This window comes from Pygocentrus nattereri, chromosome 28, assembly GCF_015220715.1.
Source record: "Pygocentrus nattereri isolate fPygNat1 chromosome 28, fPygNat1.pri, whole genome shotgun sequence".
NCBI lineage: Eukaryota > Metazoa > Chordata > Actinopteri > Characiformes > Serrasalmidae > Pygocentrus > Pygocentrus nattereri.
In genome coordinates, this window is record NC_051238.1 from 5,569,122 (window position 1) to 5,585,005 (window position 15,884).

Consider the following 15,884-nt stretch of genomic DNA (forward strand, 5'->3'; position numbering starts at 1 on the left):
CCACTTGTAACTTTGTCTTACAATGTGCTGTTTATTTGAACAGAGAACTCTGACACTTTGTGTGGTTCAGCAAATTTCAACTTCATGCAAATGTGTGTGGCTGCTGCAATGCATTGAGCAAATTGGGTAAGAGTAGAGTTGGACTTCACCACACACGGCAAACCAAAAACATAAAACTCTCCGAGGGTCAGGTCTGGCTCTGGGCTTTTGGGGGAGCAGGATTTATTAGGGCCTAGAGGATGCACTGTAAAATCAGAGGCTAACTGATGACAGTGACAACCACAAGCTCTAGATTACATACATTTCTAACTGACTAAAGGTGTACTGTGGATAATGTGTACTGTCTGACGTCTGGCCTGGCGGCTTACTGCACCACTCGGACGCCTCGCTAGATCTTATTTTCCTTACACTTAAGTATCTTAGTCCACATGATGACATAGTAATAACCCAGACGTAGTAAGGGGCCTGTGAGGCCCTTAGCAGCTGCTTATGTTGCTTATTAGGTAGAACCTAATAATGACATAACATAAAATATGACCATTTCATATGATCATGAAAATATCTGGTGCTGATTTGATGGGAGGACATTCGGTTTATATCGTTTGAGTGGGAACAAAAATGTCAATGGAGGTCACTTGCTAAGCTTGCCAGTAAGATTGAGTGAGCCAACTTTTCTAAGTAATGACCGATGTGGCGTTCTGAAATATGTAGGAGCATAAATCTGTATTTTATTCTCATTGCAAGATTCTGTTACACTATAACAAGCAAGAAACTGGCCCAGATATTGAACAAGAAACTGGCCCGTTTGATATGGTTTATTAATTTCCATAAAAAAGGCCACAAGCTGCAAAGAGAGAGATCCAACACAGTGAATTCAGAACCATTAGCCTCCTGTGCTTGCACAGCCTTAGTCTTACCAAGCCTGGAATGTTAAGTGGTGAATGGAATGTATTCCAATGGAAATCTATTTGATGAACAAAACTGCAAGGAATTGCAATTTCATGTTCATAGGTGAGCAAGCAAGTCAACCACAGGTCATTTATGAAAGTGATGTATTGAAATGGTGTTTTTATTGTGTCAGATATACAGGATTGATTGATTTGAGGAAAGCTGCAGTTGTGTTGTCCATTTTATCAAATTATCAAGGCCATCTTTGTAGAGAGGTGTGAATTTTTCTTCATGGCAGGGGGTTCTCACACCTCCCCTTTCACCCACCAAGTCACAGCATTGGACACAAAGAGAGCCAACAATGTCCCAGTTAATCTGATAATATATCTACAGGGAAAATATTTTATATGACTATATTAATCAAAAACATTTAAGTCGATTTCTCTTCCGCCGATGAAATGGCCACTAGTTGGTCTGAAGAAACAGGTTGAGCCTGGCTTAAAGTGGAAGTTCATTGGAACACAATCATCTCCCAACCCCAAATGTTTGGCATCTGAAGTTCCTTAGCTGCACCAGAGCTGTGAATCTAATGTAGCTAAAAAAAAGTGGAAAACCTCTTTCTCAAGCGGTCAAGTGCACTAGAGAAGATGGTCACCCCCAGGCCTAAATTTTTTATTAGCCCTCTAATAGCCTCTGGGCCAGCACTTCACCGTCCGCACATACTGTCCAGCCACACGCGCTTACTCAGCCAGCCGTCTGAGCCACATAACCCTGCAGGAATCTCCTCAAACAAAGCACACGTCCAGGTCTATCCCACAGCCTAGAGGACGAACACGCTCCTCCGCACTCCTAAATGCCAAAGGAGTGAGATTAGAACACCTAAAAGCCCCACCTTTAATATATTCACCCATAGCATCAGTGCAGTAGAGATCTTAAACGCAGTCCAGATTAAATCACCTAGTTGCTCACAAGCATTTTTCTTCATAAAGATCACTTTTTCAAAACTCTTCACACCCCTCTCTGCAGCTTGGACAAGAACTCTTTTTATACCCAACGTGCTTTACAGATACACTCTTAAAAAAGATCGTTCTTCACGGGTTCTTTAGTAAAGAAATGGATCTATGTTGAATCCTGAACACTCAAAGAACCCTTTGCATGAGTATCACCAGAAATACTCAATGATTTAAGTATCTGTATAGCATATATAGGGAAGCATCTAAATAAAGTATTACAGATATTTGTTTTATTATAAGATTAAATAACAATAGTAAATTTAATATCAACAGTAAATTCTTATTCTCAAGAACTCAACTGATTAGCAAGAGACATAAAGAACTTTGAAGGTCTAAATGCAGTAAAAAGTGTACATATATATATATATATATATATATATATATATATATATATGTTCTGTAATTAAGTGAAAGTTCTACAATACTCTAGTAGAAGTACAAATCTTACACAATAATACTTAAGTATAGTAAGAGATATAGGTATTCCCCTCCTGCAAAACTGTGCTGGTAAGCTGTCTGATCAGACACAGCAGTGCTACTGGAGTTTTTAAGCACTGTGTCCACTCACTGTCCACTCTATTAGACACTCCTACCCTGTCAGTCCACCTTGTAGATGTAAAGTCAGAGACAACAGCTCATCTGCTGCTGCAGTTTGTGTTGGTCATCCTCTAGTCCTTCATCAGTGGTCACAGGACGCTGTTGGCTGGATGTTTTTGGTTGGTGGACTGTTCTCAGTCCAGCAGCGACACTGAGGTGTTTAAAAACTCCAGCAGCACTGCTGTGTCTGATCCACTCAGACCAGTGCAACACACACCAACACACCACCACCACGTCAGTGCTGAGAATGACCCACCACCCAAATATAAGTATCTGCTCTGTGAGGGTCCATGGGGGTCCTGACCATTGAAGAACAGGGTAAAAGGGGGTAACAAAGCAAAAAAGCAGAGCAAAATGTATTTATATAGCACTTTTTACAACAGGTGTTGTCACAAAGCAGCTTTACAGAACAATCAGCATTATAGAAAGAAAAGAAAAGAAAAGAAAAGAAAAGAAAAGAAAAGAAAATGAGCAAGCCAGCCGTGACGGTGGCAAGGAAAAACTCCCTAAAGAGGAAGAAACCTTGAGAGGACGATAAGTTTCTAGTTTTCCTTTAGCTTGATTACTACACCTTTTAAACACTGAACAACACTCAAATATCAACACTGAGTCAGTGATGTTTAATGGTTGCTTTTACTACTACTACAACTAATAATAACAAATTTTATTTATATAGCACTTTTCATGATGGTGGCAGCTTAAAGTGCTTTACAACATAATAATTTCTTGTAACAGCAATGCAAGAAATTATAAATATTAATTTAGAGTCATATAAGAAAATTACACAGATCAAACTAAAAGATAAATACCACGAGATGTAGAGTTTTAATGAAATGCTGAGTTAAAGAGGCATTTTTATCTGCTTCTTAAAAGTGAGCTCTGAGCTTGACTGTCTAATAAAAGGTGAACTGAGCTCCACAGTTTAGAAGCTGAATAACTGAATGAGTTTCTCCATGATTTCTGTATTTTACAGTTTTTGCAGGAGGTCAGAATCTGACAGACAGACATGCTGTGATGTAAGCGGTGCTTTAAGATCATTTAGAGCCTTAAAAACTAGTAGCAGAGCATTAAAATCTATCCTGAATGATACAGGCAGCCAGTGCATATCATTTAAAACAGGAGTGATGTGATCTCTCTGTTTTGTGTTTGTTAGGATCGGTGCTGATGTATTTTGTACGAGTTGTAAGGGATGTACTGTTTCTTTGGGAAGTCCAGTAAGAAGATCATTACAGTGATCAACTCTGCTTGTAACAAATGCATGAAGAAGTTTCTTTGTGTCGCTCTGAGATAGAAAATGCCCAACTTTGGCAGTGTTGGTGTTTCAACATTGAGCATGAATCTACCCTTCAGATCACAATTCAGCATTGTAACAATGACACCTTGCTGTCTGGGTTGGATTTGACACAACTATGTGTAGAATATGAACTCAAAGCACTGCTCAAATAAATAAGAACTGCCATTGCCACTTAAAGTGATGATTCAACTGATAATCAAATTTACAAATTCCCTATTAAATCCAAATGAAGTAGATCAAGATATGTTTGGTGCCTGAAACTTGCTTCTTTTGTTTCATATTGGAGCTGTGAAGCTATTGTAGCTAACAAGTAATGGAAGCCTATAGGCACACACTCCATGTCTTGTTCAGTAGTCTGTTGTTTCTCCTAGACCTGCTTAGTTGGTTTCTGACACTGTATGATATATTGTTATCTAAAAAGTTACCCATGTTGAATAGTTAAAAACAGTAATAATACAAGTTAACGTTTATGATATTGAGCCTACGGGGTACATAAACTCTATGTTTCATATCTTTGTGATAACACAGTGCAGAAATGCAGTACAAACATTTCCTGAATCTGTAGAGTGGCCTTTTCCATTCCATCTCATCACAAGATCGTACGAGACTCACATCTGGAGTTATGAGCCTATGAAGAGGGGCTGAGATACACGTCATTTGCCTCTCACCGTGTGAACTGGTGGATTTGTATGTCCGTCTACATTTTGTGTGAAACTGACCAATGGACACTCAGGAAATCACTAAGGACTGACCGTCATGCCAGAAACCCTCCTTTCTTCCTTCAGTTCACATCAAAAACAGATGTGAATTGGCATGCAGAGAGTTTAGAGCTGCTGAAGCTGCTGTAGTAGTTTTGGAAAGTAGTGATGAAGATAATGGAGCTTTTTGATATGAAACATATGAAGATCATGTTTTATGAAGAGCCGTTAAAGGAGAGTTTAAGAAGATATGGACAAATTGAGAAAATAACCTCAGAGCCCAGTAGTGATAGACAAAGTACACAAATGATGTACTTGAGCTAAATCAGAGATACCCAAAGTAAAATATTCCTCCAGTAAAAGTAGAAGTTCCTCCCTTTAGACCTCCACAAAGTACTAAAGTATTTCCCTTCAAATGTACTTAAGTATAAAGTAAAAGTACTAAAAGAGTAATTCTGGCTCTGATGTCCTGTTATAATTTTTATAACCAGACTGGCTTCATGAACTCATTTCAGGTGAAAGTCCTCCAGCGTCTCTCTTGGTAAACCAGTCTTTTAATAGAACGTCATTAATTAGTGACGCTGACGTCTATTAAAATGATCAGACGCACAAAACACTGAAGGTAAACAGTTTCCATCAGGAAACTGACCAACAGGTCAAAACCAGCTCTAAACAAAGTGACCGCTGGGCCCTGATTGGTGCTCTGGCTTTGCGCTTCTTTCGTTTTGACATGTTACGTTTTTCTACACACAGAAACCAAAAGGAACGACAGATTTCTCAGAATGTAGGAGGAAAAAGTCGGATATTAGACTCTGAAATGTAGTAGAGTGAAAGGAAAAAGTCGCCCAGAACGGAGAAACTTCAGTAAAAGTACAGGTACATGAAAAAGTACTTAAGTACAGAAACTAATTACAATTACTTAATTACTGTCCACCACTGGAGCCCAGAGGGGTAAGGGCAGTTCTCGTGAGAGAATAGAAGGTGACTAGAGGGCTGAAAAGTGCTGATGTTTGAGTATTCTGCAGTTGTCAGGTCATTCTTTGTGTCCATAGGCCACAAGGCTGATTTACTCATGACCTTCATCGGAGCTTAGAGACACACTCTCACTAAGAAACGATTCTTGACAAAGAAATATTGTGGATTAAACTTTAAAATGATGAGTTGTGAATATATTATATTGTTATTACTTATAAATATACATTTATTATAACAGAGTATTACACAGAAGCCCCTACAAGTAAATATAACATCAAATGTTTCAGTGTTTATTGTGTCCACTCGTCTTCATTCTTCTATTCTTTTCAGGAGACTTACTTTCAGTTCTTCAAAGAATCTGCAGACACACCTCCAAAGTTCAGTCTTAGAAGCTGGTTGATGATCTTCTGAACTAATCAAACCCATTCAGTGGTGCTGAGGTCTGGACTCTGGGGTGGTCAGTCCATCGTTCAGCTTCTTTGTTTGATGTATCCGTCTCCTTTTCTCAGTGAGGTTCTTCTTGATCAGCTGCACATCCTTTCAGACCCACAGCGCTGAGTGGTCTTCTCACAGTGGAAGGATGGACAGAAAGACCTGTGGTTGTTTTCAGATCTGAAGCAGCTTGATGTTCTCCTCTCTCTCAAATAGGAAAGCTTTAAGTGCTGTTTATCTGATGGGGGCAGTTTTGCCAACTACCAGGTCTTCCAGGTGGTTGTTAGGAGTCACATTTTCTTTGTAGCTTTTAATCAGTTTTTGAACTCCAGTTTCAGAAACTTCTGTTTTAGGCTTCTTTATTCTTTATCTAACCTCCTCAGAAACGTACTTAAATGAATGGTGGTCTCTGACATTTGAGGTTTGTTTGCTTATGAAATGGTTCTGGTAAATGTGTGTGTGAGTGAGTGTGGTTGACAGAGAGTTCTGGTAAATGGTTTTGTGTGTGTGTGTGTGTGTGAGAACCATGTTGGGCTGCTTTATTGAGGCAGTGTAGCGTGCGGGGCAGAACAGCGCTGGGCTGATCTGAGCTCCACTAGCCGCTAATCCCCCGGTTTTCAGGGTCCCTGGCCCGTACTTGATGAGTTTGGGCAAGAAAAGGGGCAGCGATCTCGCTCGCCCTCTCTCTCTCTCACTCTCGCTCTTTCATTCTCTCTCTCTTTTTCTCATGCACCCCCCCTCCCCCAAAAACATGCCTGGAGCCAGTGTGCGAATGAGTGGATACCAAGTGTGTGCTCAGCAACTCTCTCTCTCTCTCTCTCTCTCTCTCTCTCTCTTGCCCTTGCCATCACCTCTTTCTCTCTTTCTTCTATCTGCAGATATAGAGAAAGACCATTATAGAAAAAGACATAAAACTGGACAAAGTAATCATACTGGTCTGCAACACTGATGCACAGTACTGTCATTTTAATATTTTGTTACTTTATACAAAATAAAAATGTATAACGAAGATATACTGAAATAATAAACGAGTATTTTAGATTTTTTTCATTTTTTTTCAAGTATTTGGGGAACAAAAAGTTATCCGATGAGAAAAAACTGAATCGCTTTTTAAAATGTGAAAAATTCTAGATATTTATTTGTATTTTTATTTTATTATAACTCAATTCTTGATGTCATACAGTTTTCCCCCCCATTATTTCAGAATCATCTACAGCTCTGATCATTATTCTGGTTGTAACTGTTTTTTTTTTTTCTTCCTACAAATGATTTGAAACCTGTGGAGTTGTAGTTGTGCAGGATTAACATTGTTATTAGTATTAGAATCATCTGTACTTATATATCGACCTGCAGTCCAAATGGTTTAAAAACCTTCGACACCTTTGAAGTGCATACACTTCACTTATAATAATAAGTTACCGCTTTAATTCTTGTTGTCCGTATTTGTGAAGTCTTCATTTTACAGGACCAAACCAAAATGACCTTAATTAACCTTAAAATTAAAAAAACTTAATTTTTTGTCCCTTCATAGCCATATTTTGCACATACAACATGAAATTTAAGGCATTTTTGTGGGTTTGAAAATCATCAGCTGAGTTACCTATTTAAACTTACAAAAAGCTCTCAGATTGGAACAAACCCTGTTATCATTTTATCACCTTTATTATCCAAATTGCTGCTGTCAGAAAAAAAACGTGAATCTCCAAAATCGCAACTTTACAGGAGAAGGAAAAAAAATCATACTTTACTTTTAATGTAAGTCAATGGAACTTTTTTTGGGTCATTTTTGGTCCATTCTTTTTCAAATGATGTTGATATATTTGTTGAAAAGGTGGGTCAGGGGCAAGAGTGGATTCATTAATGTCAGTAGTGTTGCTTCAGTGTCACTGATTAAAAACCGTCTCTTGTTATAATGCTATTACAATGTTGTCATCATATTATAATATTATAGCAGTTAGACATTGAAAAGACTTACCAGTCAGTATCAGCAATACGTTATGCTGTAACAGCTCTAAACCAAAACTATAGGCTAATATCTCCATTAACACAGTTTCAGTGAGGGTATCTGAGCTAGCTGAGCATTTCTGTAGATGACGGGTAGACATAAGCAGAAGTCATAGACTTTGATGAAAGAATTTTGTTTTTTAAGTGATAAATGATGCTTAATATGACCAGGGACTAGAACTAACAAGGTCAATTTGGATTTCACGGTTGTTTTGCGAGAAGAAGATGTGGATTAAAGGGCTTATATCATGGAAAACAGTCCAAAGCTGCAGAAATAACCTATTAAATGTGTTGTTTTGCTGATGTCATAAACCATTTTATTATTTAGCACCACATATAGAGCCTACAGTAGATTAAACCAGGCCATTTAAGTTATAAGGAATGTTTTACCATGGCCTGCTTTTCAAATGAGGAGCAATACAGGACAGCCAATCAACACAGAGCTTATTTACATATCCTAATACCACAGTAACAAAGACAACCTGTTTAAGTCTACGCTGTCAGAAAAAGGTAGAATCTGTGCCCTTTATTTAATTTTTAATATATTTGCTTTTAATAGAACCTGTCCGGTGTAATGTGGACTCATCTTAAAGGCTTTTCAGTTATGGTAATAAACCCTACAGCTGGGCATCTATACAGCAGCCACTGTGACAATAACAACAAGTTCCTGTTGAAACTTTGTCCACTGGTGTTTACTGTAGTGTCCTGAAGTCAAGAGTATATCCGTGTGTGTGTGTGTGTGTGTGTGTGTGTGTGTGTGTGCTAGAGGGAGGTGGGGGTAATATTACAGGGATTACCAGGGGTCCATAGGCCCTGGGGCTGGTGGACTGGGGGGGTTTGGGGGGTGCTGTTTCCTGGCTGTAGCCTCTGTTTGTCCCGCCTGACCTGGCAGCACACGGGGCAGATCCTGCTTGGATACCCCCCCCAAATCCCACGCCTGTCTGAAACTGTTAGCCAGCCGCCGTGAGTGGCTAGCTGGACTTAACGTGTCTGGGCTGGGGGCAGCGGGGGGTGGGGGGGGCGCCAGGGGGCTTTGAGCGGGGCAGGCTGGTCCGAGGGTGGAGGCTGTTATGGTTTATGACTTCAGTTTGATTCATCGCACTGTTTCTTTCATAACAGCCAGTCAGAGAGGCAAGCCATTGAATCCTGTTGGTTTAACCTTTGCTTTGAACACTGCTTGTCTGCACCTCCCCTCCCGCCCACCCCCATCCCTCGCTCTCTGTCTCTCTGTCTCTTTCTCAATCTCTTCTGCCAGCTCACAGTTGCCCGTAATATATTTATTCTGTTATGCATGCATGCAAACATTTGAACACCCCGTCACATTAAGTTTTACTTAATTATATGGTTAAATACGGCATTTCGCTGCTGTTGGAAGAAAACCTTGTATCTCCATTTTTGTCATTTTTCCGATTTTTCCGTAGTTTGAAAAGGCCTTTACACTGTGTGTAAATTCCATGATGGATGGACCTAAAGAAACAGCCCAAGATTACTTTAAAAAAAAAAGTCTGGTTCCATTGACTTACATTAAAAGTGCAGTGTGTTTTTTCCTTCTGGTGAAAAGTTACCATTCTGGAAATACAGTTTTCTTCTGATACAGCGGTTTACTGCACTGATGTACTGAAAGAGAAATAAAACACAGACTGTAAGATGTGCCATTACTTTTGCACAGGCCACTTCTTATATTTTACGTTTTCCCCGATATGGTACACTAAAACGAACAGTAACTGCATGAAAGTGGGTGATTTTTGTAGAGGATGCTGCCTTATTGTCACGTAGATCAGGGGCATCCAAACTTTTTTGTTCGACTGTAAAGCTCTCAGCCTGACTATATTTGTTTACTGTTCACGCCTAAAAAAGTTGCGATGATGTTTATTTTTTTTTCCCATCTCAGCAAATTTATTCAGTTCAATATTCTCTTTTTTTGGCCTTATGCACACCTATTACACCCTATGTTATACCCTGTGTATAATGCTGTTAATAAACAGGTATAGGATAAATGGTAGTAGACCTGCTCACTAACTCTTCTGCCAACTTCTACCCTAAAAAAAAGAAAAAAAAAAAGAATTGACACTATTTACTTTTCTGCCCGTAAAGCTTTGACAGCTCAATTGCTGTTTTCAGAAGGTTGTTTTTATTTTTCAATTGGCGGATTGAAAGTCGGGTTTGACAGTCGGTTACAACCTCTCTGGGTGTTGTTTCTAGCCTAGATCCACAGCTGCAGCCAGAGCAAACTACGAGAGAAAGCAAGAGGGCGAGAGGGGGAGAGAGAGAAAGTGATGAAAGACGGAATGACCAGCGACGTAAGGCTGCTGTTTCTCGCCGTGTTTATGAGAACGCTTGTTGTTTCTTCACCTCCACACCTTCGTTAATCTCCAACTGCTTCTCTGAGGCCGAGCCTTTCTTTCAACGGTTGTTTACCTGCACTCGTTTTCTTATCTGTTCATTTTAAGTAGATCTTGTCCCATTTGTGCTGTGCATTGGCCGGCAGCACCGTCCCCTTCCTCCTCTTAATCCTACCATTTTGGCCACTCTTGGTCAGAGGTGTGGACTTTACGGCCCCGAGCTCTGGACACTCCGGCTTGTCCAAAGCTCACGTCTCACTTAAGACGTATATTCCACCGGCTTAAACATTCGCTCTGGACACAAAGCAGAGAATCACAGTGAAGACTAAGACTTTAATGTATAATATGTCCTGATATCATATCAGTAATGCCTGTTGACCCAAATGACCAGCAGAACAGAATGAATTCTAATTATTAATAAACAGCTATTTATTTAGACTGTGAGGTATTAATAACAAATATAACTTCAATCACGCGAATGACCAAATATAACATTTTATTCACTCTAAGTTTTAATGACATGTTCATGTTAATCATTACTGACACACAAAATGCCATTTGGGATAGTTATTATTGACCAAACGTCATTAGTGATCATTAATCATTGATAAACCACTAATAACAATCATTAACAATTTTCAGGACAAGCAAAACTTAGTTAATACTAATTATTAACGATAGAATGTCATTCACACTAGTTATTAACGACCAAACTTCATTACTGGTCATTAATCATTGATAAACCATTAATAATAATCACTAATAAAAATTTTACAGTTGTACAACCATTTATGTCCTTTTTAAGGACAAAATCGTACTTAATACTAATTATTAACAACAGAAAAAATGTCATCTATATTAGTAATTAATGAAAAAACTTTATCAATAGCAATTATTAGCGATCGAGAAAATGCAATCAACAACTAATATTAAAGACAGATAAAAACATTATTTGTAGTAGGTGTTAATGACCAAATTTCATTAATAGGGATCATTAATGATCATCATAACAGTAATTAAGGGCAGAGTAAACTTCATTCATAGAACTATTGATGAGTTTTATTTATGCTACTGATTAATAACGATGGATAAAATGCCACTATTAGCAAATATTAAGGACACAAAACTTGCTTGATGGTAATGATTAATGTTAGATGTTATTTATATTTTTGTGTTGGTAAAAAGCAAATGTGTGTCTTGAGTCTAGGCCTAATCTTCCAATCATAGCGCACGACAGTCTGAGATATGATACTAGATTAATGCACTTTCTGGTTTTGAGTCTAAATTTTATCACTGACCAAATGCAAATGAATATTTTATTCAACCTAAATAAACACTTTGCATTAACGATATTCTTTCAGTCGGAGTCATTTTTGGACAAGTTTTTGAATAAATCCAGTTCAGTTGCCTTTCACTGTGTTACGTATTTTTAGGTTGAACTGATGAAGCATTACAGTGTAATGATTAATAACCACTTAACTGTCATTAATAACAGCTATTAATGACATAAGATTACATTAGCAGTACTTACACAGAGATGATGGAGCTGCATTTATGGGACATAAAGCTTCCTTGCCCTCAGTTCCGTTCCAGTCCTACATATTTAGCCCCTCATGCTGTTTTTTGGGGTTTAACCCTCTACTGCACATATTATGAGAGCAGTTTAAAAAACAAAACTGAGTGGCTCTAAAATATGATTATTAATAATCAAGGTGATTACTGAATTTGTAAACATTTTTAAAGGAGTATGTTGACTTGAGGCAACATTGTGGAATTATGGGAAGAAATTACCTAGAACCACGTTCCCTGAAGTGGTGAGACCTGGTCTTGATTTTCCACTGCCGCTCAATGTTGCTTCAAGGCAACAAACCTATTTCTGCAGATTCTCATAACGAAAACTTTTTTTTCACCTACATGCCTTTTAGTGACTTACTCAAGATCTTTTGCTGTTAACCCTGGTTTTGTCTTTAAATGTGTATAATGTTATTGGAAAATGAGAGGTTTGTTGCCCTGAGGCAACGCCGTGCAATAGAGGGTTCACTTCATTCTGCTGTGCTGGTTCCGTTCCTGTTCAGCTTTACTGTTACTCACTCCTCTCACTTTGGAGATTTGGCTTGATTTGATGTCAAAAGGAGGAGAACGGAGCTCAACTTCACTTTCTATGCTGACAGGAGTTGAGTTCCACTGCAGGTCTACTGATGGCACCGTTTTGCGCTTCTCTGCCACTCTAGCCCCCCCAGCGCCCCTCCATAGCACCTCCTCTACTCACGTTATCAGTGGAGATAACCCCTCCAGCTCCATCGTCATAGCTCGTGTCGTCACTCTGTCCAGCTTATAAAGACACACCTGGCGAGACAACACACACATACACATAGACAACACACACACACACACACACACCTCCATGAGAGCATCCACCGCCTCCCTCGCTCACGTGCTGCCTTTTCACACCACTCTAGCTGAGTCTCGCTGATACGTGACATCTGTACGCGGAAAAGTTCAAACATCCACTTTTGTTTATGAATCTGGCGAGTTTCTCGTTCTTCTCCGGACCGTGCAGCATGACCGCGGAGGCGCAGCTCTCTCCGGCCGAGGCTGCGAGTCCCAGCGCCGGATTGGGCTCTCCGCTAGCCCCGCCCTCCCTCATCCTCATTCACGAGGAGCCGGGGGTCAAGCCCGTCAGCCCAGGCGCGGAGGAAGGAGAACCGGACGGTCAGAGAGAGAGCCAGGCTGGTCAGAACGGCCAGCAGCAGACCACAGAGGAGGACCGCGTCTCTCTCGCGCCCACCGCTGGGGGGCGCCGCCGCAAACGTCCCGTGCAGCGCGGCAAACCTCCGTACTCGTACATCGCGCTGATCGCCATGGCCATCGCGCACGCGCCCGAGCGCCGACTCACGCTGGGCGGCATCTACCGCTTCATCACCGAGAGGTTCCCGTTCTACCGCGAGAACTCCAAGAAGTGGCAGAACTCCATCCGCCACAACCTCACGCTCAACGACTGCTTCGTGAAGATCCCGCGCGAGCCCGGCAGGCCCGGCAAAGGGAACTACTGGACGCTGGACCCGGCGGCCGAGGACATGTTCGACAACGGCAGCTTCCTGCGGCGCCGCAAGCGCTTCAAGCGCGCGGACGCGAGCGCGTCGTACGCGGCCACCGCCGCCGCCGCCGCAGCCGCCGCGGCCGCAGCCACGTATCACCACCCCGTGCACGCGCATCACCATCATCATCATTCCGTGCACGCGCACCACGCGCTGTACCCGAGCTACGGCTCCCAGGTGCTTCATCACCATCCTCATCCTCACCCCCAGTATCAGCCCAGGACGTTCAGCATAGACGACCTCATCAGCCAGCAGATGCCGGAGATCAACGTGCACGCGCATCACACGCACACGCACTCGCACTGCCTCGGCCTGGGACTCGGTGGCGGGGACTTGAGCGTCAGCGCGGCTGAGCAGCAGAGCGCGAGCTTCCCGCCCCCTCAGAGCGTGAACGCCGTGAGCATGAGCGCGAGCGCGAGCGCGCCGCTGGCCAGGAGTTCCGCTCCCGGTTTCTCGTACACGTGCGCGCCGGTGGTCTCCTCCGTGTCGGTGTCGGCGTCGCAAGTCTCGCCGCAGCCGCCCGCCTTCTCTCCGCCGCCAGCAGGCGGCGCCACGGCGCAGCTTTACTGCGGCAAGCACGCCGAGCCCGCCGTGACGTCATACGGAGGCGCGTACGCGCGGCAGGGGAACTACGGCAGCGGGCTCGAGCGGTACATGTGAGACTGACGCGGTCAGTGCCGCAGATGCGGGAATCACTGGCCTGAGTTCCTGATTTACACACACAGCAAAACACGTCACATCAACACAGTGTGGCTGTTTACTGACTCTGGGTAAGAGCTGTGATGTCACCTGTCTCATTAAAATCATGTTAAGACGGAGCCCCGTAAAAATAATGCGTGGCCACGACTTAGTAAGACACGGGAATATAACTATTAAGTCATGGCCACAATTTAGTAAGGCGTGGGAGCAAGATAATTAGGTCATGATCATGACTTAGTAAGGTGTGGGAACGAGATCTTAATGCATGGCCATAACTTAGAACTCCAAGAAGTGCTCCTTGCATGCCCTTACTAAGACATGTAAACAAGATAATTAAGTTGTGGTGATGTCTTAGTAAGGCGTTGGAACAAGATTTTAACGTGTGGCTATGACTTAATAAGCCATGGGAACAAGTTCTCGTTCTCGTGATCTCGTTCCCACACCCTACTAAGCCATAGCCATGACTTAATTTTCTCATTCCCATGTCTTACTAAGTCATGGCCACACATTAAGATCTTGTTTCCATGAATTATTAAGGCATGGCCACGCTTTACTTTTATTTATATGGCATCATCTTGTATAAATAAAAATAATGCATGACCACAACTTAGTAAGGATTGGGAATGAGATAAATAAGTTGTGGCCAAGACTTAGTAAGGAGTGTGAGTGAGATTCTGATGTGTGGCCACGACTTAGTAAGGATTGGGAATGAGATAAATAAGTTGTGGCCACGACTTAGTAAGGAGTGTGAGTGAGATTCTGATGTGTGGCCACGACTTAGTAAGGCATGGAAATGGGATTATTAAGCTTTGACCACAGCTTAATAAGCGATGATCTTATTCTCATGCCTTACTAAATTGTGGCCATGCATTAGGATCTTGTTCCCACATGTTTATATGGTGTGGCCACGATTTACTTTTATTTATACAGGACATCACCAGCAGCGCTCCGTACGAACAGGTTTGAATCAAATAAATTCAGTGCAGCACTTTTCACTTCTTCACTCTGTAAAACCACATTGGCCACATTGGTCACCACTGAGAGTTCTTTACTTGATGCTACTGAAGAACCACTTTTGGTTCCCTACACTCTCAGAAAAAGGTACAAAACTGTCACTGGGCTGGTACTCGTCCTGAAGCTCTTTAGTACCTGTAGGGAACATAATTGGACCATAATCCATTGCAGTTTTATCGCTGTTGTCGGATCAAAACCTCGTATCTCCAAAAAATGTAACTTTACGGGAGAAGGAAAAAACCTGCTTTCCTTTTAATGTGAGTCAATGGAACCAGAGTTTTTTCCAAGTCATTTTGGGCTGTTTCTGTTAGTCCATTCATCATGAAATTTACACACAATATAAAGGGCGACAGGTTTTTTCAAACTATGTCAAAAACTGAAAAACGTCAAAAATGGAGATCGGAGGTTTGGCGATATATATTTTTAAGTTTTAAGTCTCCACACACTCTGCGTTTACTCCAATTTATTATATTGTTCAGTTTTAAAATATTAAGGGTATAAAAAGTTCAAATATGCACCTTTACTCTGGAAAAAATTCCAGATATTTAAGGTGCACAACAGGACCTTAAAACTTACACTGTTCATACCTTGATGAAGGAAAATGTACCTGCACAGAACCTTTATTTCTAACAGTGGAAAAAGCATCTCTGAAGAAGAGATTTGTAGATTTGTAAGGGTGAAGAAAGATTTAAAGACGTGACACAGGCTTCCTAGAACCTTTACATCATGTGGAGGTTCTCTGAAGGTTCTGCACACTCGCGCATCGCTTTACTCATTTTCAAACGTGGTTCTTTGTTGATCCACAGGTGGCTCTACGCCAATGCTTCAAA

At 41.4% G+C, this 15,884-nt stretch overlaps 1 protein-coding gene across 1 annotated transcript; it reads left to right on the forward strand.

Annotated features, from left to right (window-relative positions):
• Positions 1-12,588: 12,588 nt before the first annotated feature.
• On the forward strand, positions 12,589-14,833 carry foxe3 (forkhead box E3). The gene has a single exon (XM_017717765.2). The coding sequence runs from the start codon at positions 12,763-12,765 to the stop codon at positions 13,999-14,001; it is 1,239 nt and encodes a 412-aa protein (XP_017573254.1). The 5' UTR covers positions 12,589-12,762; the 3' UTR covers positions 14,002-14,833.
• Positions 14,834-15,884: the final 1,051 nt, after the last annotated feature.

Bases quoted from the DNA above. Each gene is read 5' to 3' on its own strand.
- foxe3 (XM_017717765.2), top strand. From the start codon at position 12,763: ATGAATCTGGCGAGTTTCTCGTTCTTCTCCGGACCGTGCAGCATGACC.